Raw genomic sequence first — 25,055 nt, forward strand, 5'->3', positions numbered from 1 at the left:
CACCGTGAAACACGGTACCAATGCTCACGTGCAGCAGCAGCAGCAACAGGCACCACTGCAACATGCAACATGTAAATAGCAACTCCCCTCTGCAAAGGCAGAGAACGGAGCAGGCAGACCCCAGACAGGGCCAACGGAGACACGACAAAACCCTGCAGGCCCAGAAACCTGCACCAGGCGACCGACGGCGGAGAAACCCCGCTCGATACCTGCTGGATGAGGTACTGGGAGCTCTTCTACACCTCAAGCCCGGCCCAAGGTCAGGCCAGACCGGCCAGAGGATGGCCCACCAGGCAGCTGCTAGGAGCAGTCCACCGGCCCACATACCCCCACAACCAGGACGGGCCGGAACTGCCATACGAAAACAGGCCAGTGCGCCCTGGAAGTCCACGGACGAACCAGCAAGAAGGCTTATGCTCGCAAGTAGGTCGTGTAACAAGCACAGACCACTGATGGTAATACAGTGTTCCCCAAAAGTGCCAATAGCACCACTGCACTCCACTGGTACTATCCCGCAAGTTCTACCAGATAGGCGGGACCCGAGAGCCAGAGCTCAAATCCTGCAAGCACAGCCAGGAGCCTCACCAGGTGAGTACAGAACCAACCCTACAACCCCCACACCTCACAACAGTAAAAAAGGAGGGTCCCCTGAACGACTCCAGCATGGGTTGGACATGCACATGAGGGGGACAGGAAGGGGTGATAAAGGGACAGTCACTGGTGTGCGAACGGTCTCAGTCGTACAAAATTATACCTAAATAAAGACAGGTATATGAACACCGCCGCATCCAGCGCCCGGCCAAAAGACGCCAGACCGCAGAAACTCACCTGGCGAATGGTGGCTCGAACTTGACACGACTCAACCGTGCCCAGAAGAACTCGGGAGCACCGCTAGGTGAAGACGCCAGAGCCGGACCCGCAGGAGAACAGGGAGAGGCGAAGGAGGCGGTCCACACCCATGACACAGAAAACCGCGGTGTCCTCCCCACAACCGGGAACCAGGACACCCCTGGCGCAAAGGGGCACATACCGCAGCCAGGGAGAAGAACGAGAGGCGAAGCACTGTAGCAAAAAAGGGCGCAAAACCCCAGCACTGAACCATCGCCCAGACCAAAACAAACTCCACGGCGCATGCGCATAACACGCTGGCCGAACCGCACACCCTCCCTGCGGGAAGGCGCCAGCCAGGACTATTGCACGAGAAAAAGAGCCAAAAGAGGAAGCAGGAACAATAAAACCGGCCAAAGAAGCAAAGAGCCCAAAAAAAAAAAGGGAACCCAAACGGGCGACAAGTAGCCCAAACGGGCGACAAGTAGCCCAAACGGCCGACAAGTAGCCCAACCGGGCGACAAGTAGCCCAACCGGGCGACAAGTAGCCCAACAGGGCGACAAGTAGCCCAACAGGGCGACAAGTAGCCCAACAGGGCGACAAGTAGCCCAACAGGGCGACAAGTACTAGGAGCCGACAGACGTTCCAATAATGCGGGAAGTAGCGAAAAACCTTCCCGTACCCTCGAGAACACAGAAGCCAACACTAGTCCCGAAGGCACACGAAGGCGCAGGCGCACCCGAGATCAAAAGTCACGCAGAACCCCATCGAACGGGGAAACATGACAAAAACACCGTCTCAAAAAGCGGGGGAGGAAACATCCACCCACAGGACGGAACCAACCGACTCAAAGGCCAAGGAGCCGAGCCCGGGGAGGGGCCGACGTCCAACAGCACGTACGGCGAGTGGGGAGGAAAGACCCCACTCCGCGTAACCACAAGCCCCGCCGAGAGGGGGATAAAACCCCCCACGGGGTCTAACGGGGCCAAGGCCCCCCCAAGTCAGCCCCTCCCCAGCCCCGGGAACCTACACGACAGGCCCCGGGGCCGAGCCGTTCCCCCAAAGCCCCGGCCGTACCAGAAAACCGGGGCAGCCGTGAAAACACTAAGGAAGGGAGCCCACTGGCAGACTCATACAACACGGCTGGAGGAACAGGCCCAAATGCCCCCGTCACTACCCCGGAAGGGGAATTCCCCGAGACTGCCCGAGTCTCAACACCACCAAACACCCCGCCCTGAACCTACAGACGGTAAGGAACCGGATACAGGCAGGAAGGGTGAACCAGGGGAAAGACAAGGGGGCGTGGATGGAACCGAAGCAACCAACACCCCCAAGTCCCAAAACGAAATACAACGGGGCAGCCCCGGGGCTCCCGGGGAGGAAACCATGAGAACGTTGCCACCACCAAGGCTCAAGTGCAACGCCCCTGCTGCCCGCACCCGCTTTGTTAGCACAACTGGGTAACCGAGCCACAACGAGCAACCAAACTCGCAGGACACCGGGTCGAAGGTGTCACCGACCCCACAGGCAGCAGACGGAGGCAAAACAGAGAGTCACCCAGAGACAAAAGGTGAGAGCAACCCTCAAACTCGCTGGAAGCGAGGGGGGGGCTCTGGGGTCACATCCATCGGACCCGCGCGCCCCCAGGGGTTTCCCAGGGTCCCGAGCGTTTACTTTAAGAGGACTCGCGCTCAGGTAATCCCAGGCAGGGTACTGCTAACCGGCACCCAAGCTACCAAACAACTTTCTAAGAGCTGAACCCCCGGGACGTGTACACTCACGGGGACCTAGCAGGGGGTACCACCAGAAATACTCAGAACACAAGGGACACAAGGGGCAAGAACGAAGGCAGACCCCCCCACCAGGTATATAAACAAAAGAAAAAGAAAACCCCGCAAGAGGACAGCGTACCCAAGCGGAACAGAGCCGGCCGCTATGATTGGTAAAGACAAGCTGCACAGTACCCCGCGCCCCACCAGTGCAAACACTGCCCCTTACTCTAAGGCGAACAAGGGAGACAGAACACCCGAGCACACAAAGAGCGGCCGAAAACCAAGCGGTAAACGGCCAAGCAGGGGCAGGACCCAAGGAACTTGTGGAAGGTGGCCCCAAGCCCCAAGGGCAGTACGTACAGGGCACCTAGGGAAGGGAACCCTAGGCGCATGCAGCCCGAGTACTGAAGAATCACACCCGGCTCACGCACCACCTAGAAAACAGACACCACACTCTAGGTACAGTGCTGAAACAACCACTGGAGCCGGAGCACATAACCATTGCCTATAGCATCAGCCGAAGAACTGATGGGTGGATAGCCGGCGTGGGAGGTCTGGGGCTCCCCCTTCCCCCTCCCGGGGAGGGGGGAGCTGCGCAGACAGCGGCGCGGTGACGTATGACGTCATACTAGTTTCCGTGTTTTCTGTTGAAGAGTTCTATTCACTAGTTCGGCTTAGGTAGCAATTTTCACCAGAATAGGGGTTTGTTTTGGAATGCTTACCTTTCTGGGTGCTTGACCCGGTCGATGGCAGACATAGAATGCTTCCAACCACACGGGGGTTTCTATAGGCCATTGCTCCCCTTGCCTCTCTGAGGGGGCCAGGTTCTGGCTCGTGGTCCCCGGTAGGCCCTAGAACTCCATACACATGACTGATGCCAAAGTCTGACATTAGCATATCAGCCGGTAAAGCTCCGGGGAGCCGACGGGGCTCCCCCCAGAAAATAAAATAAAATGTTTATTCAGGTAAGGTATAATACACATTATTGTGGACATATTACTGATACATGTATTACAGTTCCATGGAACATTATGAACATTCTACTGTATATATACTGTAAAGGTAAAAAATATGCATCATATACGATAAAAAAAAATCAAATAAAACTGCATTGGAAATACATAGAACAAATAATTGAAAATATATTTGTGGCAACCCGCGGTGCTTGAATGGCCTGTGCGACCGTGTTTGGGAGCTTCACGCAATGGCGACCAAGCTCTGATGACGTCACAGCGCACCTTGTCCACATCCCCACAGCCAAAGTAAGTGGAATTTGATATTTATTTTTACATAGACATATTCAGGGAAGGGAATTTATCATTTTACAAAGAAAAAAGAATTGTTTGGGAACACTTGATTTCATGCGCACAGGGGGAATGTCACAATAAACTCGGCGCATCACAGTGGTTAAGCTAGAAAATGTGTCTTTCAGTTACTTGTACCTGTTAACAAAGAAAACTGACATAGTTTATTGAAGATGGTTCTACATTTGACTACAGAGTCTATAATATTATACTGTACAGTATATACATAATGTACAAGAATAATGGTCAAAATGCTTGGAGAAAATTCTATACATGCCATCCTCCTTGTTATGGAACTTGTCATATTAAATCTAGAAACTAAGCAGTGGGACCTCGCTCGAATGAACCTCAAAATGACGAAAATCTGTATTTCTGAACATGTTTGTCTTCAGTTTATATTGCTCACTATAGTAACCAAATTTGATTTATAAAGATTGTTTGCTAACTGAAATAGTTATTTTTAATGCACAATTTTATAAGTTCAACAATGGTGCATTAAAGATAACTATTTCAGTTTTATGATTCATTTTATAAACAAACATTTAGCAAGGCAATGGGTAATCACCTCTCCCAGGTTTTGAGCAGTTTGTACATGGAGTGTTTTGAAACAAAGATTTTACCCAGGATTTTACCCTCGAATTTGTTGTGGTATAAGTATGTTGATGATATTTTGTGCCTGTGGCCGGTTAACCATGAACAAACAGATTTTCTCATTCAACTTAATTCACTGGTTCCGTCAATTAAATTCACAATTGAGAATGAAGAAAATGGTGTTCTGCCTTTTTTAGGCATCATGATTCATAGAATCGGTAGGCGTTTCAAACTCAATGTGTAGAGGAAACCAACCAATGTGTGCTCGTATGTTCATTTATACTCAAATCATCATGTCTAGGTTAAGGGGGCAGTATTTTTTGGAATTTTTCTCAGAGCCTTGAGAGTTTGCAGCCCAGAATTTTCTGATGAAGAAATAACTAAAATATTTGAAATTGAGAAGAAGTTTTAAAATACCCAAAATCGGTCTTGGATTTCACGTTTAATCAAGCAAAAAAGATGTTCTACAAACAAGCTCCTAAGTCTAAGCCAGAAATAAAAAGTTCGTTGGTATTACCATATTTTAATGGATTAGTAAATCTTGCCCAGCTCTGAAAAACCTTAATATTAACTCAGTGTTCAAAAATAATAATACAGTTAAGTCCATGTTAATTAAGAACTCGCCTTTGTCTGTAGCAGGTTGTGTGTCCTCCATCCCTTGCAATGGGAGTGCACGTGTATACATTGGCTAGACTGGTATTTATCTCTTTCCTCACGTTTAAAACTACATTCATACACTATTTGTACAGCCAGACCATCAGTCCAGTGCATTGTATTTACACTCCAGTTTATGTGATGATTCTATCAACTTCAGAGGGGTGAAATGTATTGTTAAAAGTAAGGGTTTCGTTGAAACAAATGTGATCGAGTCTGCTATAATCAAACAATGTAATAACAGCCTTAATGTAAGCCCTGGTATGTAAAAATTAGATCCCCATATAAGCTTCAATATAGCACATCAATACAATATACCATCTATTTAACCCCCTTTTCATCCCCCTTTATCTGTATGGGTTCCCTTTCTTATTCTTGCATATAAGTTAATAGGTCTTTATTCTTATGTTCTTGGTGGTCAGTTGACCAGCCCTGGCAGATATAAGATTGCCATCGACGTTTTCTTCTTCATTTCAAAATGCTCTGTTGAAGGCGAATCAAGCCAAAAATACTTTTAGCATTCTCTATTTTTCACATGTGGTTTTTCTGCATATTATATTATATACAGTATATCACACACAGAGATCACACTAATGTGATGCATCAAATGAACAAATCCACAAGGGCCGTGACGAGGATTCGAACCTGCGTCCGGGAGCATCCCAGACACTGCCTTAATCGACTGAGTTACGACAGGGTTAAAAGGGTTGAAACCGAAGTTCTACTGAACTTACTGGATCCCGTAGCCTCTCCGGGATCGTTGTAAGGGGGGTTGTGTAAAAGCCTGGTTTGTGCCTCGGAGAGGCTACGGGATCCATTAAGTTCAGTAGAACTTCGGTTTCAACCCTTTTAACCCTGTCGTAGCTCAGTCGATTAAGGCAGCGTCTGGGATGCTCCCGGACGCAGGTTCGAATCCTCGTCACGGCCCTTGTGGATTTGTTCATACAGTGTGTGTGTATATATATATATATATATATATATATATATATATATATATATATATATATATATATATATATATATATATATATATATATATATATATATATATATATATATATGTCGTACCTAATAGCCAGAACGCACTTCTCAGCCTACTATGCAAGGCCCGATTTGCCTAATAAGCCAAGTTTTCATGAATTAATTGTTTTTCGACTACCTAACCTACCTAACCTAACCTAACCTAACTTTTTCGGCTACCTAACCAAACCTAACCTATAAAGATAGGTTAGGTTAGGTTAGGTTAGGTTAGGTAGGGTTGGTTAGGTTCGGTCATATATCTACGTTAATTTTAACTCCAATAAAAAAAAATGACCTCATACAAAATGAAATGGGTAGCTTTATCATTTCATAAGAAAAAAATTAGAAAAAATATATTAATTCAGGAAAACTTGGCTTATTAGGCAAATCGGGCCTTGAATAGTAGGCCAAAAAGTGAGTTCTGGCTACTAGGTACGACATATATATATATATATATATATATATATATATATATATATATATATATATCGTACCTAGTAGCCGGAACGCACTTCTCAGCCTACTATGCAAGGCCCGATTTGCCTAATAAGCCAAGTTTTCCTGAATTAATATATTTTCTCAAATTTCTTTCTTATGATATGATAGAGCTACCCATTTCATTATGTATGAGGTCATTTTTTTTTTTATTTTTGTTAAAATTAACGTAGATATAGGACCGAACCTAACTAACCCTACCTAACCTAACCTAACCTATCTTTATAGGTTAGGTTGGGTTAGGTAGCCGAAAAAGTTAGGTTAGGTTAGGTAGTTGAAAAACAATTAATTCATGAAAACTTTGCTTATTAGGCAAATCGGGCCTTGCATAGTAGGCTGACAAGTGCGTTCTGGCTACTAGGTACGATATATATATATATATATATACACACACATGTTGTACCTAGTAGACAGAATGCAGTACTTGGCCTACTATAAAAGGCCCAATTTGCTTAATAAGCCAAGTTTTCCTGAATTTTATATATTTTTCTATTTTTTTCTTATGAAATGATAAAGCTATCCATTTCATTATGTACGAGTTAATTTGTTTAAATTTGAGTTAAAATTAACGTAGATATATGACTGAAACTAACCAACCCTACCTAACCTAACTTAACCTATCTTTACCTAACCTAAACTAACACAACTTCGTCAAAAATTTATGTTCTTAATATAATATAATAATAATTATTCAAAACCACTAATTGGAAACAATTTATTAAAAATAAAGAAAATCACTCGGCTTATTAGGCAAATCGGGCCCTGCATAGTAGGCCAAGAATTGCGTTCTGGCTACTAGGTACGACATATTTTATATATATATATATATATATATATATATATATATATATATATATATATATATATATATATATATATATATATATATATATATATATATATATATATATATATATATCTATATATATATATAATGTTGTTGAATGTGACTGCAAGGGTAAGATTAATGATTCTAACAGGAAACTTCTCAATATTTCTTGTGTTTTTCTTCATTGTCGAGGGAAGTTGAAAAATTAACTCTCCAAATTTTAGTTTCACACTATATTATGGTCTTGTAAGGGGGCCAGCCATTAACCTCACTTACTGGTTAAATGCTGGTTGTTATTAAGTAAAACTACAGACCAGAGTACTGCTGTGTAACCTTCAGATCAACTCCTTGAGATCTAAAACGTTCGATCGTTTAGATATCACGGCTCGAGGATACAGTACCCTTCGATGCTACACTGCAAGCTCTGGCTTACGCCGCCTCCACCTGCTATCTTCTACCCACTGGGTAATTCCCCCAATTGACGGTGAACCAGGATAGCATCAATTAGGCATAAACCCCAAAAAATGGATCCTCAGTTATCAGTAAATTAGGGATAATATTTACATTAAGTGGGATGCAACCAAGTGGATGAATGGATATTAATAGGCCATTAAATCCCTATGTTTTTGCTTCTACTATCTCTGCGTTAGTACGGGGTCTTGAAGTGGGTAGAATGTAATTATGTGTTAACTGGCTGTTGATTGCTCTTTTTGCCTTTTGATATGTAGGGCCTTGCTGATGTTGAGTCTTCAGTTCTCGTTATACCTGTTAACTATTTCTGTGTTGCTTGTTAAGCTTCCTCTGGTGATGGTTTAGTTATGTGAGGAGAATATATGCTCCTTGATGGAGCCCTGTTGCTTGTGCATTGTTAATCGCCTACAGAGAGACGTTGTTGTCTTGCCTATATACTGAGATCTTTGGGGTTGACAGTCCCCAAGTGGGCATGTGAAAGCATAGACAATATTGGTCTCTTTTAAGGCATTCTGTTTGGTGTCTGGAGAGTTCTTCAAAATTAGGTTGGCTGTTTTCTTATTTGTGTAGTAAATTGTTAATTGTATCTTCTGATTTGTGTCTGTGGCTTCTACACATTGTATCAAAGAAAACATGTTCAGCATGTACTTTTTATATTTTAAACCAACAATTTATAACACAATAAAGCTATAACAGGAATATTCTACACTTAGGACAAAAGTTTGCTTGCCAGTTTACAAGTAGACTATTAATGGAACCATATTGTAGTTTCAAACCCTCACATTTATCTAAGATAACTATCCAAATATTTGAGGCAGGGGAGGGGGGTTAGTGTCTTGTTATAATAGATTAATAGATTTACTCTGAGAATAGGCTGCTCCAATGGAGTTGGGGGGGGGGGCAGTAAATGGGGGTACATAGGATTTCCTTCCTCTTGTTATATGAGAAGCTTGGAAGATGTAGATGGATCTGTTAGGCTTTATGTTGAATCATCAGCTTCAGGTATAAGCAGTGTCATTTTCAAACTCCTTGGGCAGTCTCAATGAACCCCTCTTTGGCTGGACTGGACACAGTGGGATTTCTGTCTGCTTTCTGATTCAGGGTTCTTCTACCCATGTCTTCCATGCTGGACACTTTTGCTGGTTGCGTTCTTTTCCTCAATCCTTTTTGGCTGGTATACCTATGCTTTATGGCACTTCTCAGTCATTAGTCCTATCTGATTTCTTCTAAGCTTCATCTCTCCAATGGTATCAGCAACAGCTCTGTAGAATCTGTCAAGTCATATGTTATTCTCTTCCCTACATTTGGCTTTAGTTCTGGCTCCATTTGTTAACTCTATTGTGGCCTTTTCATTGGCGCTATTTACTAAAAATAAATGCCCTGAGGGATGACTAAGGGCCTGGCAGACTGAACAAAATCCCATATGCAATTCATCAGTTCTACTCTATATAGAGTACTGTACTGTACTTTGTTCGAGTGAGGTCACAATGCATGTCAACAAATAATCCAATATCAATGAAGAATTCGTTTTGTTGTTTATACCTTTATTAGAGCTATTAAACTCACTAAAATTATAAACATAAGGCCAATTTAAAGAGAGTCGGTGTATATATGATATCTGGTGCTTACAGCTAAGCTACATAATGAGCTCCAAGTCTGTAGAAGTCATCAAGGCAATCAAGTGTTATCTATTGGTGCTGGGAAGTCTATGTGTTACTAACACAATGTGCTACCTAACTCCTTAATCTTGGTACTAACACAGTGAACACCATATCTACATAACTCTTTAATCTGGGTGTTCTACTGGCCGCTAAATTATAAGACCAGTATCAAGACCTAGGATATTAAATTTTTAGTTTTTTACGTGCTGCTAATACTAATGCACATTAATAGAATCTTACTCTTTCACACTCCACGAAGACAGATACACTGAAAAAAAATTCAATATAAAAATCAAAATTTTACACACAAAATAATCCACTTCTCAAAATAGTTCAAACAAAAATGTTTTCTCTTACTATATTTACTTACTTACTAAAATTTAACTCAGAATTCTATCAAATTATTATATTTGGATAATGTGTATAAATTCATTTTAGAGAGAAATGTATGCATTTTCAAATAAAGTATGCTGCAAACTATCTACAATATCCACTGATATATTTATTTGAATATGCTTATACACTGATAACTGCACGAACAAACTCTCCCACAGAAATAAAGCAACGAGTGCATACTGTATACTTGTATGACTGATGCTACTGTTCACTTCAAAATACCCGATCATTTGTAATGATAAAAGAACAATCTTCACCAGTTATTTCTGATCTGAAATAAAAAGCCACCTCCAACCAGGGTCATTGCCACCTTATCGTTCCCAACACAGAGGTAAGCTTTTCACACTGGTCTTTCTGAGCCATTAATAGAGGATGTGGGACACTGGAGAACACTTAATTCAGTCATGAATTTAAAATAAGTTACAATCCTCTACACTCTAACACTCAATTTGGAGACGGGACAGAAAAATTAGGAAAGGCGGTGGCGTTGCTGTGCTGGTAAAAGAACACCTCAAGGTGAAGGAAATAATGACTGCCAATCCACAAGAAGTTGACATAATAGCACTAGAGATCTGCTATGAGGATGATAAACTAATGATGATAAATGCATATAGTCCACCGCCAAGCAGCACATGGTCAAAGGAGGAGCTAGATAGTAAACGTGAAGGTCTTATAACAATAATGAGAGAGATTATAGCGGGAGCGGATTACGATAGATCACGACTGTTGATAGTCGGTGACTTCAACTTGAAAACCATAGACTGGGAAGCATATGAAGCTAAAACAGAAGATTTTTGGACCTGTAAATTTGTAGACCTCATCCTGGAAACATTCTTGTATCAACATGTTAAACAAGCTACGAGGATGAGGGAAGGGGACGTTCCCTCCATGCTAGATTTGATATTTACCAGGAAGGAGGAAGAGATATTTGACATTCAGTACCTTCCTCCCTTGGGTAAAAGTGACCATGTCTTTTTGGGAATAAAGTATGCAATGCGTTATAAGCTGGAAGAAAATAAGGAGGTTGAAGCAGTTGAAAAACCAGACTTCAGGAGAGGACATTATGGTGACCTTAGAAATTTTTTTAGTGAGTATAATTGGACAGACTTGATGCTAGGCAAGGAAGTGAATGAGATGTATGGCAAGTTTTGTGAAATATATGATAAAGGCACAAAAAAATTTATACCAAAACAGAGATGCAGAACTAGGAAACAGGATTGGTTCAATAGAAATTGCGAGAGGGCTAGAGACCGAAAGACAAAAATGGAATCAATACAGGAAGAGGCCGAACCCCCAAACATACCAGCGATGCAAAGATGCGAGAAACAACTACACGGCAGTGAGGAGAGAGGCAGAAAGAAATTTTGAAAAAGGGATTGCGGACAAATGTAAAACAGAACCAGGTCTATTCTATAAATTCATAAACAACAAATTGCAGGTAAAGGATAATATTCAGAGGTTGAAAATGGGAAATAGATTCACGGAAGATGAAAAGGAAATGTGTGAAACACTAAACGAAAAGTTCCAAAGTGTGTTTGTACAAAATGAAATCTTTAGGGAACCAGATACAATAAGAATTCCAGAGAACAACATAGAACACATAGAGGTGTCTAGAGACGAAGTGGAAAAAATGCTCAAGGAGCTCGGTAAGAACAAAGCAGCTGGCCCAGATGGCGTTTCACCATGGGTTCTGAGAGAATGTGCATCTGAGCTCAGCATTCCACTTCACCTGATCTTTCAGGCATCCCTGTGTACAGGAATCGTAGCAGACGGGTGGAAACAGGCTAACATAGTTCCAATCTACAAAAGTGGCAGCAGGGAAGACCCCCTCAATTATAGACCTGTATCATTGACAAGTGTAATAGTGAAAGTATTGGAAAAACTAATCAAAACTAAATGGGTAGAACACCTAGAGAGAAATGATATAATATCAGACAGACAGTATGGTTTTCGATCTGGAAGATCCTGTGTATCGAATTTACTCAGTTTCTATGATCGAGCCACAGAGATATTACAGGAAAGAGATGGTTGGGTTGACTGCATCTATCTGGACCTAAAAAAGGCTTTCGACAGAGTTCCACATAAGAGGTTGTTCTGGAAACTGGAAAATATTGGAGGGGTGACAGGTAAGCTTCTATCATGGATGAAAAATTTTCTGACTGATAGAAAAATGAGGGCAGTAATCAGAGGCAATGTATCAGAATGGAGAAATGTCACAAGTGGAGTACCACAGGGTTCAGTTCTTGCACCAGTGATGTTTATTGTGTACATAAATGATCTACCAGTTGGTATACAGAATTATATGAACATGTTTGCTGATGATGCTAAGATAATAGGAAGGATAAGAAATTTAGATGACTGTCATGCCCTTCAAGAAGACCTGGACAAAATAAGTATATGGAGCACCACTTGGCAAATGGAATTTAATGTTAATAAATGTCATGTTATGGAATGTGGAATAGGAGAACATAGACCCCACACAACCTATATATTATGTGAGAAATCTTTAAAGAATTCTGATAAAGAAAGAGATCTAGGAGTGGTTCTAGATAGAAAACTATCACCTGAGGACCACATAAAGAATATTGTGCAAGGAGCCTATGCTATGCTTTCTAACTTCAGAATTGCATTTAAATACATGGATGGCGATATACTAAAGAAATTGTTCATGACTTTTGTTAGGCCAAAGCTAGAATATGCAGCTGTTGTGTGGTGCCCATATCTTAAGAAGCACATCAACAAACTGGAAAAGGTGCAAAGACATGCTACTAAGTGGCTCCCAGAACTGAAGGGCAAGAGCTACGAGGAGAGGTTAGAAGCATTAAATATGCCAAAACTAGAAGACAGAAGAAAAAGAGGTGATATGATCACTACATACAAAATAGTTACAGGAATTGATAAAATCGACAGGGAAGACTTCCTGAGACCTGGAATTTCAAGAACAAGAGGTCATAGATTTAAACTAGCTAAACACAGATGCCGAAGAAATATAAGAAAATTCACCTTCGCAAATAGAGTGGTAGACGGTTGGAACAAGTTAAGTGAGAAGGTGGTGGAGGCCAAGACCGTCAGTAGTTTCAAAGCGTTATATGACAAAGAGTGCTGGGAAGACGGGACACCACGAGCGTAGCTCTCATCCTGTAACTACACTTAGGTAATTACACTTAGGTAATTACCAAGCAACATAAGATAAAAACCCACACTTGAGTATTTTGGGGGTTTCATTCCAGGTCTTCGAGGCTGTCGGGTTTAAGGTCTGGGGCATCACCTTCTGTTAGTTGTGGCAAGCCATTGATGGAGTCAGAAGCCAGATTGTATGTACTTCTTCGTCCAGTCCCTCATCTGGTCGCCGTTGTACTTGCTCATTTTGGAAGGCTGCCATTTGGGATTCTCACTGGACCCTTTCGCAGTACACCCCTTTTACAGGGCAGTGGGGGGGGAACGGGTGTCGGTTTGCCAACTCCTAGTCCCATGATTCAATGCCTTTTCAGGGTGTTTTCTTTAGCCTATGGTGGGGTGGTTGGTTCATTCCCCCTTCTGAGGGTTTGAGTTTTTCCAGGCAGGCTTCCTTTTCTTGCCTGTGTCGGGTCATTTCAGAATTGGTGGCCATGGGCATGGTCAAAATTACGTCATATCTTTGTGGGTTTCCTGCCTCTTCCCAGTCCCAAAATGGGACTCACCAGACTTCCGGTTCATTCCTTGCCTCTCCTTCTGGATGACCATCTTGTTCTAGGTTCATCTCATTCTTGAGGAAGGCTCTTGGATGATTTTCCCTGAACCTCTGGGACTTGTATTGGCATACATTTTATATATCCAAGGTTCAGGGATTGGCTAGGATTTCTAGTGAGGCTTGCAGCTTTCTGCTCCTACCTTTTCTCTCAGTCTGGGTCAGTAGGTTTCACACACATGGCTCAAATTGTTGCGGCTCGTATTCATTTGCTGGGAGTTCAGGTTTTGGCCTACCTCGATGACTGACTGGGTTCCCAGTCAGTCTATCTGATAGCCAGGGATCTGGTTCTTTCCCAGCTGGCCAAGCTCATGTTCCCAGTGAACTTCTGGAAGTCCTAATTGGTTTCATCTCAGGTACAGACTTGACTAGGCCTCATTTAGGACTCTTGGTCGGTGTTGCTTTCCCTTCCTCCTGTGGCCTTGACCCAGCTGCAGCACCACCGTCTGCCAGTGTTAAGTCAGCCCTAGGTGATTCAGCCATTTTTTGAGCAGTTATGAGTAAGCCTAAACTTTGCCTACCTCGTGTTTCCTCTGGGCAAGGTTTGGCTTTGGTGGTTGTTCTGGCTTCTCTGGGTGAGCCCCGTTCACCGCTGCAGTGACTGTTATTTATTTATTATTTATTTATTTATATACAAGAAGTTACATTGGGTTAGAGAGAATACATAGCACAGTATTTACAATCTTGTAAAGCCACTAATACGCGCAGCGTTTCATGCAGTTGGGTGTGGATTCCTTTGGGCTTGTACCAGCTGCTTCCTCTTCAGGCTCTTCGAGGTTCAGTTCCCTGGCACCTTGCTCCACCCCCCATTCAACATCTTTACAGATGCCTTGGCCTTGATTGGGGCAATTTGGCTTGCACTTGCCAAGTCCGCCAGAGACATTGATCTTCCTTCCTTCATTGAGCTTACACTACAGTTCAGGAGTTTGTGACTATGTGGCATGCACTGTAGAGGGCTCAGATTCCTCTGAGCTCCATGCTCCACCTCCATTTGGACTGTCCCCCCCCATGGTTCGCTGTCTCAATAGGGGGCTGCTGGGAGGGGGGGGAGGGAACGCTTTAGTCCATGTCACTTTGGAGGTGGGTGCTTTATGTAGTACTTCTGCTGGGTTCTTGGGGATTGGTTCCCCACACCGTTCATGTCCTGAGAATGTCCAATATCCTATTGGATGGTCTGTCCCGGTTTCTTCCTGTCTCCACAGAGTGGACCATCGTTGCTGCCTCCTCTTCAAGGCTTTGCAAGATGTTTGGACACCAGAGGGAAGTGGAACTCTTCATGTTGTCTTTGTCTCAGCATCTTCCCCAATATGCGGCATTTTTTTTTTTTTTTTTTTTTTTTTTTTTTTTTTGAGATATATACAAGAGTTGTTACATTCTTGTACAGCCACTAGTACGCGTAGCGTTTCGGGCAAGTCCTTAATCCTATGGTCCCTGGAATACGATCCCCTGCCGCGAAGAATCGTTTTTTCATCCAAGTACACATTTTACTGTTGCGTTAAACAGAGGCTACAGTTAAGGAATTGCGCCCAGTAAATCCTCCCCGGCCAGGATACGAACCCATGACATAGCGCTCGCGGAACGCCAGGCGAGTGTCTTACCACTACACCACGGAGACTGCCTAAATTATTCCCTCAGCCTTAGTTTCACAGACACTGCTTGCTTGGTATCTGAACCCAGGCATTTTTTGCAGTTCCATTTCTTTCAGCAGATCACCCAACAATGTACTTTACTGGTTCTACTTTCTCCTCCACTCTATGTATCTGGAGTTTTTTATGCATATCTATTGCCATTTATATGGCATGTTGGTGACTAGTTGAGTGTGTTCCACCTGTGTCTTTCCTCCCTCCCTGGTAAGTGTTGTTTCTTTTCTCTGAGACTAGTTGGCTTCAGGGAGCCACTGGGGGCTCCCCCAGAATCTGGATGAGCCCCAGTTGCTCTCTGACGTTCCCTCCCACTCTCCCTACCAGATTAGTCAGTTTGTTAGTGGACTGTTCATCAGTTCCAGAACTGAGTAGGGAAGATTTCCGCACGTTGAAGCCGGGCTGCTTGGTTGTGGCATTAAGTAATATGAGTGTTGCACTAATTTTGAATGTTTCTCTTGTTCAGTGTGAATCTTTGAAGAGTTGTTTGGCAATTTCATGGCTTAGGTCTTTAATAACCCTCCATTTGTCTCTAAAGCTTCACTGACTTTCTGGATGCTTTTTGGGCATGGTGGCAAATTGTAACTCACTCTCTGTGCCTCTGTGAAGGGAAGGCTATGCGCTGGTAGACCATATATATAACTGACAAAAAGAACCTCTTCATATAAACTTAAATTATATTACCCTGAGATACCACCAAATAATAAGGCTCTTTTAGAATGAAACAAAACCCACCTTGGCCCCTCCTGTGTCTGATGTGACCTATTGGTATGGCGCAATCTCAGCATAATAGTTTCAGGGAGGTTATTTTGAGGTTATCTTGAGATGATTTCGGGGCTTTAGTGTCCCCGCGGCCCGGTCCTCGACCAGGCCTCCACCCCCAGGAAGCAGCCCATGACAGCTGACTAACACCCAGGTACCTATTTTACTGCTAGGTAACAGGGGCATAGGGTGAAAGAAACTTTGCCCATTGTTTCTTCCCGGTGCCCGGGATCGAACCTGAGACCACAGGATCACAAGTCCAGTGTGCTGTCCGCTCGGCCGACTGGCTCCCATTCACTCCCCCGGGAGTCACTGGGGCTTATCCAGAATGAGGCATTACTTTCAATGCTGGGGATTTTTACATTTCTCTCCTAAGGTGTTCACTTCACCATTTCAGCCCAAGAATGACCCTTCAGCTGTTTCTATTCAGCTATAGCAGTGAACATACTTATTTCTCGGTAATGGTCCTGGTTCATATTTTACAGATTTTCCATAGAGTTGCATGTTTTACATTGGATATTTTATTGATCTTGTGTCTTGTTTGCTACTATTGGCCAATCCTGACCTGGTCCCTAACTCTTTGCATATAGTAGTTCAGCTACCAGGGCTGCACTGGCACATTGTAGCTCTCTGCCATGCCATGATATTTTCAAAGAGGCCCTTCCAATGTCTAAAAAAAATGAATGCCACATTTTTCCTTCTTCCATGTTTGCATCTTTTGTCTAATCTGGGATTTCTACTGGCCTAGTTGATGTTCCAGCAGTTCTGGTAACTTGTTCCTCTCCTGCCATTAATATTGCCTTGCCTACTTTCTGAATATAGACTTCTATATTTGTGTATTGTCGAGTAGGTCTGGTAGTACTTTTGTTAGGGAATTTGGCATGAGTCTGTCTTTTTCTTCCACATTTGACCTTTGTACTGTTGTTGCCTGGAAGAGTTTTCTTGCTATTGTTTTCATATTTTGTTGTTTCTGCTCAGTTCTAAAAGTTCCCATCTTTCAGGTAAGATATGATATCTATTAGTTTATTAGGTGTTACTCTAGTATACCATATACGATTCCAAATACTTTTTCTGGGGGGAGCCCCGTTGTCTCCCGGAGCTATCCAGGCTGAATGAATGTGTATAACTTTCTGGCATCAGTCAAAGTGCTTGGAGTTCTTTCCTACCAGGGACCACGAGCCAGAACCTGGCCCCCTCAGAGAGACACGAGGGGCAATGGCCTATATAAACTCCCTTGTGGTTGGGAGCATATATATAGCATATATATGCTTATCCCATCGACCGGGATAAGCATCCAGAAGGTAGGCACCCCAAAACAACCCCCTATTCTGGTGAAAATCCGCTGTGTCCTTTACCGCTCGGTACTTGGGCGCCCTTGGGGTCAGCTGGGGTTTTGTTGCCCTGGTTTGTCTCTGGGTAGGAGGTAGTTTTCATCACTAGCTGCGTGGGGTACTGCACAGCTAGTTATCACCTATTATGGCGACCGGCTCTGTTCAGCCTGAGTACATTGTCCTCTTGCGGGGTTTATCTTTTGTTTTTGTTTGTTCCTGCCTGGTGCGGGGGTCTGCCTTGTCCTCTCCTCTGGTGGGGGGGGGGGTCTGCCTTGTCCTCTCCTCTGGTGGGGGGGGGGGGGTCTGCCTTGTCCTCTCCTCTGGTGGGGGGGTCTGCCTTGTCCTCTCCTCTGGTGGGGGGGGGGTCTGCCTTGTCCTCTCCTCTGGTGGGGGGGGGGGTCTGCCTTGTCCTCTCCTCTGGTGGGGGGGGGGGGTCTGCCTTGTCCTCTCCTCTGGTGGGGGGGGTCTGCCTTGTCCTCTCCTCTGGTGGGGGGGGGGTCTGCCTTGTCCTCTCCTCTGGTGGGGGGGGGGTCTGCCTTGTCCTCTCCTCTGGTGGGGGGGGGGGTCTGCCTTGTCCTCTCCTCTGGTGGGGGGGGTCTGCCTTGTCCTCTCCTCTGGTGGGGGGGGGGGTCTGCCTTGTCCTCTCCTCTGGTGGGGGGGGGGTCTGCCTTGTCCTCTCCTCTGGTGGGGGGGGGGGTCTGCCTTGTCCTCTCCTCTGGTGGGGGGGGGTCTGCCTTGTCTTCTCCTCTGGTGGGGGGGGAGGGACCTGTCCTAACCTCTGATGTTGGGGTCCATGTGTGTGTTCTCTTGTGATTTGGTGGTATCCCTCGCTAGGTCCCCGTGAGTGGAAACATGCCAGGGGTTCAGCTTTTAGAAGTTTGTTTAGTAGACTTGGGTACAGGTTCACAGTACCCTGCCTGGGCTTCCCTTAGCGTGTTAAAATAGCTAAGGGCTCCTGGGAAACCCCGCAGGGTTTCCGTGGTCCGATGGATGTGACCCTTGAGTCCCCCTCTCTCTTCTTACAAGAAAGCGAGTTTGAAGGTTGCTCTATCCTCTTGTCTCGGAGACATTCACTAGTCGTGCCTCCGCCGGAGCCGGTCGGCCGAGTGGATAGCACGCTGGACTTGTGATCCTGTGGTCCTGGGTTCGATCCTAGGAGCCGGCGAGAAACAATGGACAGAATTTCTTTCACCCTATGCCCCTGTTACCTAGCAGTAAAATAGGTACCTGGGTGTTAGTCAGCTGTCACGGGCTGCTTCCTGGAGGTGGAGGCCTGGTGAAGGACCGGGCCGCGGGGACACTAAAAAGTCCAGAAATCATCTCAATATAACCTCAAGATAACCGCCTGGTGCCTATTATATATAATAGGTCATCTAGTGCTGCTTTTTCAGCCATGTTCCCCCCTTTTTTATCTCTTTTTTTTATTTGTTCTCAACTCATTTTATTCTTTATGCTCAATTAGTATTAAGGTTTAGTCATTTAAGTTTTTCATGCCCGAAACGCTTTGCGTAATAGTGGCTTTAGGCATTGTATGTACTAGCCCTATCTATAAATCCATCACTCTTTGTAAAATCTCTTGTATGTATGTACCTTACCTAAATAAACATTTGATTTGATTTGATTTGATATTGGGTCGGTATTCTTTTGACCCAGAGTCGTGTGATGTTGTTGTCTGAATGTGCTCCAGTTCACCCGTGCTACTCAACATATGTAGGTGCAGGCAGCTGTTGCATTGCATGCTCGATTCTGTTGCTGCAGTGCGCTCAGTTAGTTGCGGCCACGGATGCCCCGAGACTGCCCCGTTTTGGTTATAGGGGTCCGGACTTGGGAGTGGGAGTCGCTTCGGCTCTGGTTCCGTCCACTCCTCTTAGTCCTTCCCCTTCTGTTGTGCATACTTCCTCTCCCCTTGCTTCCGACTCAGAACCGTCGGCAGGTTTCGGGGTTGGGGTAGGGTCTAGTTGGGTTGAGACTCGGGCAGTCTCGGGGATTTTCTGCTTCCGGAGTGGTGGCAGAGGCATTCGAGCCTGTTATTCCAGCCATGCCATATGGGTCTGACCAGTCGGCTCCCTTCCTTAGTGTTTTTTACGACTGTCCCGGCTTTTACTTGTGTGACTGGGGCTTTGGGGGGATGGCTCGGCCCCCCGGGTCCTGCCGTGGAGGTTCCTGGGGTTGGGGAGGAGGGTTCCTGGGGGGGCCTAGGTCCCATTTTGCCCCGCTTGGAGTTTTGAACTCTCAGAGTGGGGCTTGCAGTTCCTCAGGGCAGGGTTTTCCTTCCCCCTCTGCATTCGTGTTGGTTTCGGGTCTACCCCTCCCCAGGTTTGGTTCTGTGTCCCTTCGGGTCCGTCGGTTCCTTTACTTTACTTTACACCTTAAAAGGGGGTGCTTTTCACCCCTTTCTTCACCTTTTCGCGATTATGTTGCATAAATGTTCCCTTCGTATCAGGATCTCTGCGTGTTCCTTGATCAGGAGTCTCTTTGGGACAATATGTGCCTCCGTGCATTTGCGCTTGCTTCTCATGGTTCTCTTTGGTTCGTGGAACTCTTTGATACTTCCAATACTATTGGAACGTCTGTCGACTTCCGGTGAGGTTTCCCTCTAGCCCTTTCTCGAACTCGCTGGTCCTCATTTGTGCTTCTTGTCTTCTTTCGATTCTGTTTTCACATTTTGTCTTCACACTGTCTCTCCTACCTGCTCGCCATTTGTTACATACGCCTTGCTGGCGCCCTCCCCGGAAGACAGGTGTGCGGTTCGAACCTCAGGGACTGGGGCTGGGGGATTTGCTTTTGTTTTGGGCAGTGTACACATGTGTTGGTGTTCCGCGTCCTTTTTTGCGGATTCTACGCCGTTCTCGCTCCTCTTATCTCCAGTCATAACCCCCTGGATACTCAGAGTGTTCTGGATTTTGTGTGTGGAGCAATCATCTAGTTCTTTTCTCGGCTTGCGGGTGAGAGGCGGCTCTGAATGACACCTCCTCTGCCTCTGTACTGCATGCACCTCGTCTTCTACTGGGAACGCATCTCTGGACATTCTCCACTAGGGATGCTCCTGGTACATTGCACGGCTCAGCTGTGTCGTGACACGGATGTGTGTGTCTGTTCTGTAGGTGAGATTGTACTGTCTAGCGACTCTGTCGGCCAGGCGCTGGTTCTCGCTTTTTGGTGGGGTGTTAGGTGTTGTGTGTTTTGCTTGGACACTTTGAGTGTGTCTTACAGTGACTACTTTGTACATGTATCTTGTTCTTAGTTGTACTGTGGGGCACAGCCCTGAATTTCGGTGGTTTTTGTTTAGTCTTTCGGCGCCTGGGTCTTTTCTTGATATCTGGACACTCCTTTGTTCCCTCAGTCCGTGCTTTCTGTGTACTCATTCACTGACTCTGTGTCTGATCTCTGGACCCTCCTTCCTTGCCTATCTTCAGTGCCTGGCTACACCCTTATATCCATGGGGTCCCTCTTTGTATGTGCGACAAACCACAACACACGATGTGGTTGGTAGTGTACATTGTGTTACAGGCTGCTACTTGGATATTTGTCGTTCGTCATAATTGTTGTACACTCTTGTCCGTAGCTGCCGGTACTTAGTCCATAATTCGGGTCTTTTCCTTGCCTATTTACGTTTTTACTCCCCCTCTATGCTACACATGGTTGTGTATCTTGGTTGGTGCTTATTGGCTATACTGATGTTAGGTGCTGGGGGTAATTACCTAAGTGTAATTACCTAAATGTAGTTACAGGATGAGAGCTACGCTCGTGGTATCCTGTCTTCCCAGCACTCTTTGTCATATAATGCTTTGAAACTACTGACGGGCCTCTGTGGGCCTCTGTCCATGTCCAGTTCCCTGATTTTGGACTGCCCCAGTGTTCAGTTATGGAACTGAGTTCTTTCACTTTTTCCTTGTATCTCACTGCAAGTTATGTTGTAATGTCTGTGGGTGTTTGTAGACTTTTGATCAACCACTCCTTCCCTTTCGGTTCATTTTCTTTGGGAGAGGGGTAGCTATGATTCCAGTCCTGGCTACGGCTTTTCTTTGTTACTTTTCCGAAATGTACACTTTTGTTTTCCTGTGGTACACCTCGTGCGTAGTTCTCCTCGTGTATACCTCGGAGACGTGTGCGTCGTTCTTCCCTGTTGGAGTTGGTTGCGCTGCACCTTCGGGTTGCAGGGTGGTTGTTTTTCGTTTCGCGTCTCAGCTTTAGTTCGTTGTGCTCGTTTTCTTTGTTGGCCTCTGCCTGGGCCCCTGGCTCTTCAGTTTTTGGCCTTGTGGATCCTTCAAGGGTCCTGGGGGGGGGGGGTTCCTCCCGAACGGGGCATGTCTGCTCGCCCGGGTTGGTCCCTTTCTAGCTCAACGGAATTGGGTTCCTGGTTCCCTGGCAGCCGTTCCTTCTGGTTCTTTGCCGGCCTTGGTTGGGGCGCTACTTTGCTCGGTTTCTAATCTTGAGGATCTTTCCGTGGCTCCGCCTTTTTTTGCGGATCGGTCCAGCCCTGTACAAGGCTGGTTCGTTCTTCCCCTGGAGTCTTCGCGTCTCGGGTTTTTGTCTCGAGTTTCTCGTCACTTGTGTGGGCACTGGTGGATTCGTTGTTGGTCTCCCAATTGCGTGCTTCGTCTCAGTGGCAGTGTTTAGTTTCCTGATGGTCCTTTCAATTTTCCTATCACTGTGAAGGATTCTTCAGTCTCTGATAGGGTTGTCTTGTCTTTCCTTTCGGGGGGCTGTTCCAGGACCATTGTCTGGTGCCGTGTACTGTCGCCTCATATCGGGTGGCACTGGTGGGTTGCTCCAGCTTGCGTCTGGTATTGCTGTTCCTTCTGTTACATTCTGCTTGCTGTCTTGTGCATTGTTTCACCTCCGGCCTTCTCATGCGCTTCCGGTGTCATCCTGGTTGTTAGCCTGGGTGGTCTCTTTTCTTTTTTCTCCTCTGTTTATGATGATCCCTTCGGTTCTGGTGTCTTTTTTTTGTTTTTCAGGTCTCCTTTTTCTGTTGGCATTGACCTCTGGGGGTCGGGTCGGGGAGTTTCTGGCTCTCCTCCAGCGCCCGTGTTTTGTCTGCCTCATTTGGTCCTAGTGGTAGGTTGTTTGCTGCAGTCTTCTTCTTTTCGGGTGATGTTTGGGTCTGCTATTTTCCAGAGGGGTCCTTGAGTTGTTGCATGGTTGGTCAGGCCAAGGTTGCTTCATTTGTTGTGTTTGGTTGCGGCTCTTAGCTGCTCTCTGCGTGTCTTGGCCTCTGGGGCCGTAGACGCGTTTTGGTTAACCTGGGATCCCTTCCTTCCCTCCTTCATGTTCTGGGGTTCGAGTCTCCCGGGTCGTCTGCAGAGTTTTATTTTTTTCTGTGGTGTTGTTTTTGTGTTAGGGCATGTAGCGTCTGCCTCCCAGATCCTTCTCTCTTTTCCTTATCTTCGGTGAGGTAACTTCGGGGAGCCGACGGGGCTTCCCTCAGAAAACCAGTGTTGAATGTAATGAAACGCCATTTTCTGGGTAAGTCCCAGAGGCTCCCCTGCATCCTTCCCTCCCTCCGATCGGCGGTGTTTTTCACGTATTTCGACATCCAGCCTGAGAACTGCCAGTTGGATCACCAGCACGGAGGGTTTGGGGCTCCCTCTACCCCCTCCCAGGGAGGGGGGGGAGGGTTGTGCAGACGACGGAGTGGCGACGTGATGATATCATGCTAGTTTTCTAATTTTGTTTGGGGAGTTCTGTGCACAAGTTCGGCTTTCGGAAGCAATATTTTCACCAGAATAGGGGTTAGCTTTGGGGCGCCTACCTTTCTGGGTGCCTATCTCGGTCTATGGCAGACATAGAATGCTCCCAACCACAGGGGGGTTTCTATAGGCCATTGCTCCTTGTGCCTCTCTGAGGGGGCCAGGTTCTGGCTCGTGGTCCCTGGTAGGCAAGGACTCCAAGCACTTCAACTGATGCCAGAAAGTTATACATATCCATTCAGCCTGGATAGCCCCAGGGAGCCTCCGGGACTCGCCCACAAAATGGCGTTTCATTACATTCATCACTTTTTTTTCCTATGACAGTTTGCCTTTTTCTGGCATGTATCACCAGAGATGTCCTTCTCAGTCTTCCAGATCTGGGAGACTTGATGGGCACATCTTCTAGGTAACCATTTACACTCTATCTGATTTTTTTGCCTATTGTCTACATGTGAAACATTGCAGTAGATCTTTTCTAGTAGTCTTCCTTTTGGGCTGGGATTTGTGGGCCTGGTTGACTGGGTCTCCATGGCAGTGGTTCTCATATCCCCTGCTGTCCCTTCTGGCACCCCCGCTTGTATGTACAAGTGTTCCCTGGTGTATTATCTGGCTCTGCATAATTTTTAGCAACTTTGTTACTTGCCTAAGCAAGTAACAAAGTTGCATTAGATGAGAAATAAAGCACTAAGTGTAGATGAAAGGTCCTCTCAAAGAAGCCACTTAGTTGCTCCTGATTTTCCTGACTTATCCTATATTCTCTGTGGTTTTAGTATGGATGAGGGTAAGATGACAACTCCCAGTGACTCTCTTAATAATGAGGTACTGACACCTGCTGACAATCTGGGGTATGAGCCATGTGGCCAACTAGCGATTAGCAGAGTGACACTTGACAACTTATTTGAGACTGAGTACAAACTGGAGAAGGTTTTAGTGTTTAGATGAATGAGCCTATTGAAGATCATTTTGGACTGGACAGAAAAATTTCTTGTGTCTCCCTTCACCCACTAATGACCCAGTTGTAGTGTTTGCAAAGATCCCAGCTGCATCAAAGAGTGAAAATTGCACTAGCCTAGCTGTTGTGATACCATTTCATTGTGAAAGAGAGGCTTTGCCTTAGGGGGCAAACAAGCGACTTCTGTAGAAATTCAATTATTATTTTCACTCAAAACTGTATTTGTTTTGGCTGAAGCAGCTCTCCTCTACAATTCAGTACTGAACTGTAGAGGAAAGATTTAGTTTTTGGGTAAAGTCTAATATAAAAAAAAAAATCAGTGTTGAATGTAATGAAATGGCATTTTCTGGGCGAGTCCCGGAGGCTCTCTGGAGCTATACCGGGCTGAGGCGTATATATTACACCGTGGCAACAGTCAATCGATGGAGTTCTAGACCTACCAAGAATCGGCACCGGAACCTGGCCTCCCCTCAGAGAGGCACGAGGAGCCCCCATCTTGAGATTATCTTGAGACGATTTCGGGGCATAGCGTCCCCACAGCCCGGGCCTCGACCAGACCTCATTTTTGTTACACACCCCCAGGAAGCAGCTGTCTAGCTCCCTGGTACCTATTTATTACTAGGTGAACAGGGGCATCAGGGTGAAAGAAACTCTGCCCATCTGGCCTAATGGCCTATAAACACCCCCTTGTAATTGGAAGCAGTCAATGTCTGCCATTTACCAGGTCAGGCATCCAGAAAGGTAGGAATCCCAAAACGAACAAATAACAGCTGGTTAAACATTGGAAACTGAAAGCTGAACAAGCAAACAGAACTCCCCAATCAGGAAACAAGCAAACAAGCACGAGTCACCACAGCCCCCGCTGTCGGTGCAACTCCCCTCCTCGGAAGGGGGGGACGGTGGGGGTCCCAGACTTTCCGTGTTGGCT

General features: G+C 45.5%; 1 protein-coding gene across 12 annotated transcripts in view; it reads right to left on the reverse strand.

Moving 5' to 3' along the window:
* Window positions 1–25,055, reverse strand: part of rdgB (retinal degeneration B) — a 507,955-nt gene that overhangs the window by 56,320 nt on the left and 426,580 nt on the right. For 2 of the 12 annotated variants that reach the window (XM_069311954.1, XM_069311957.1), the window contains one exon: window positions 9,867–9,894. The exons of 8 other annotated variants lie outside the window; for them this stretch is intronic. In XM_069311954.1, the coding sequence (XP_069168055.1) occupies window positions 9,867–9,894 (28 nt within the window). Of the gene's footprint in view, window positions 1–8,601; window positions 9,237–9,866; window positions 9,895–25,055 lie in introns of those variants that run through there. 2 more of the 12 variants (XM_069311953.1, XM_069311956.1) reach the window with 1 other exon arrangement.

The sequence above is a fragment of the Procambarus clarkii genome, chromosome 71 (genome assembly GCF_040958095.1).
Source record: "Procambarus clarkii isolate CNS0578487 chromosome 71, FALCON_Pclarkii_2.0, whole genome shotgun sequence".
In the NCBI taxonomy this organism is placed as follows: Eukaryota; Metazoa; Arthropoda; class Malacostraca; order Decapoda; family Cambaridae; genus Procambarus; species Procambarus clarkii.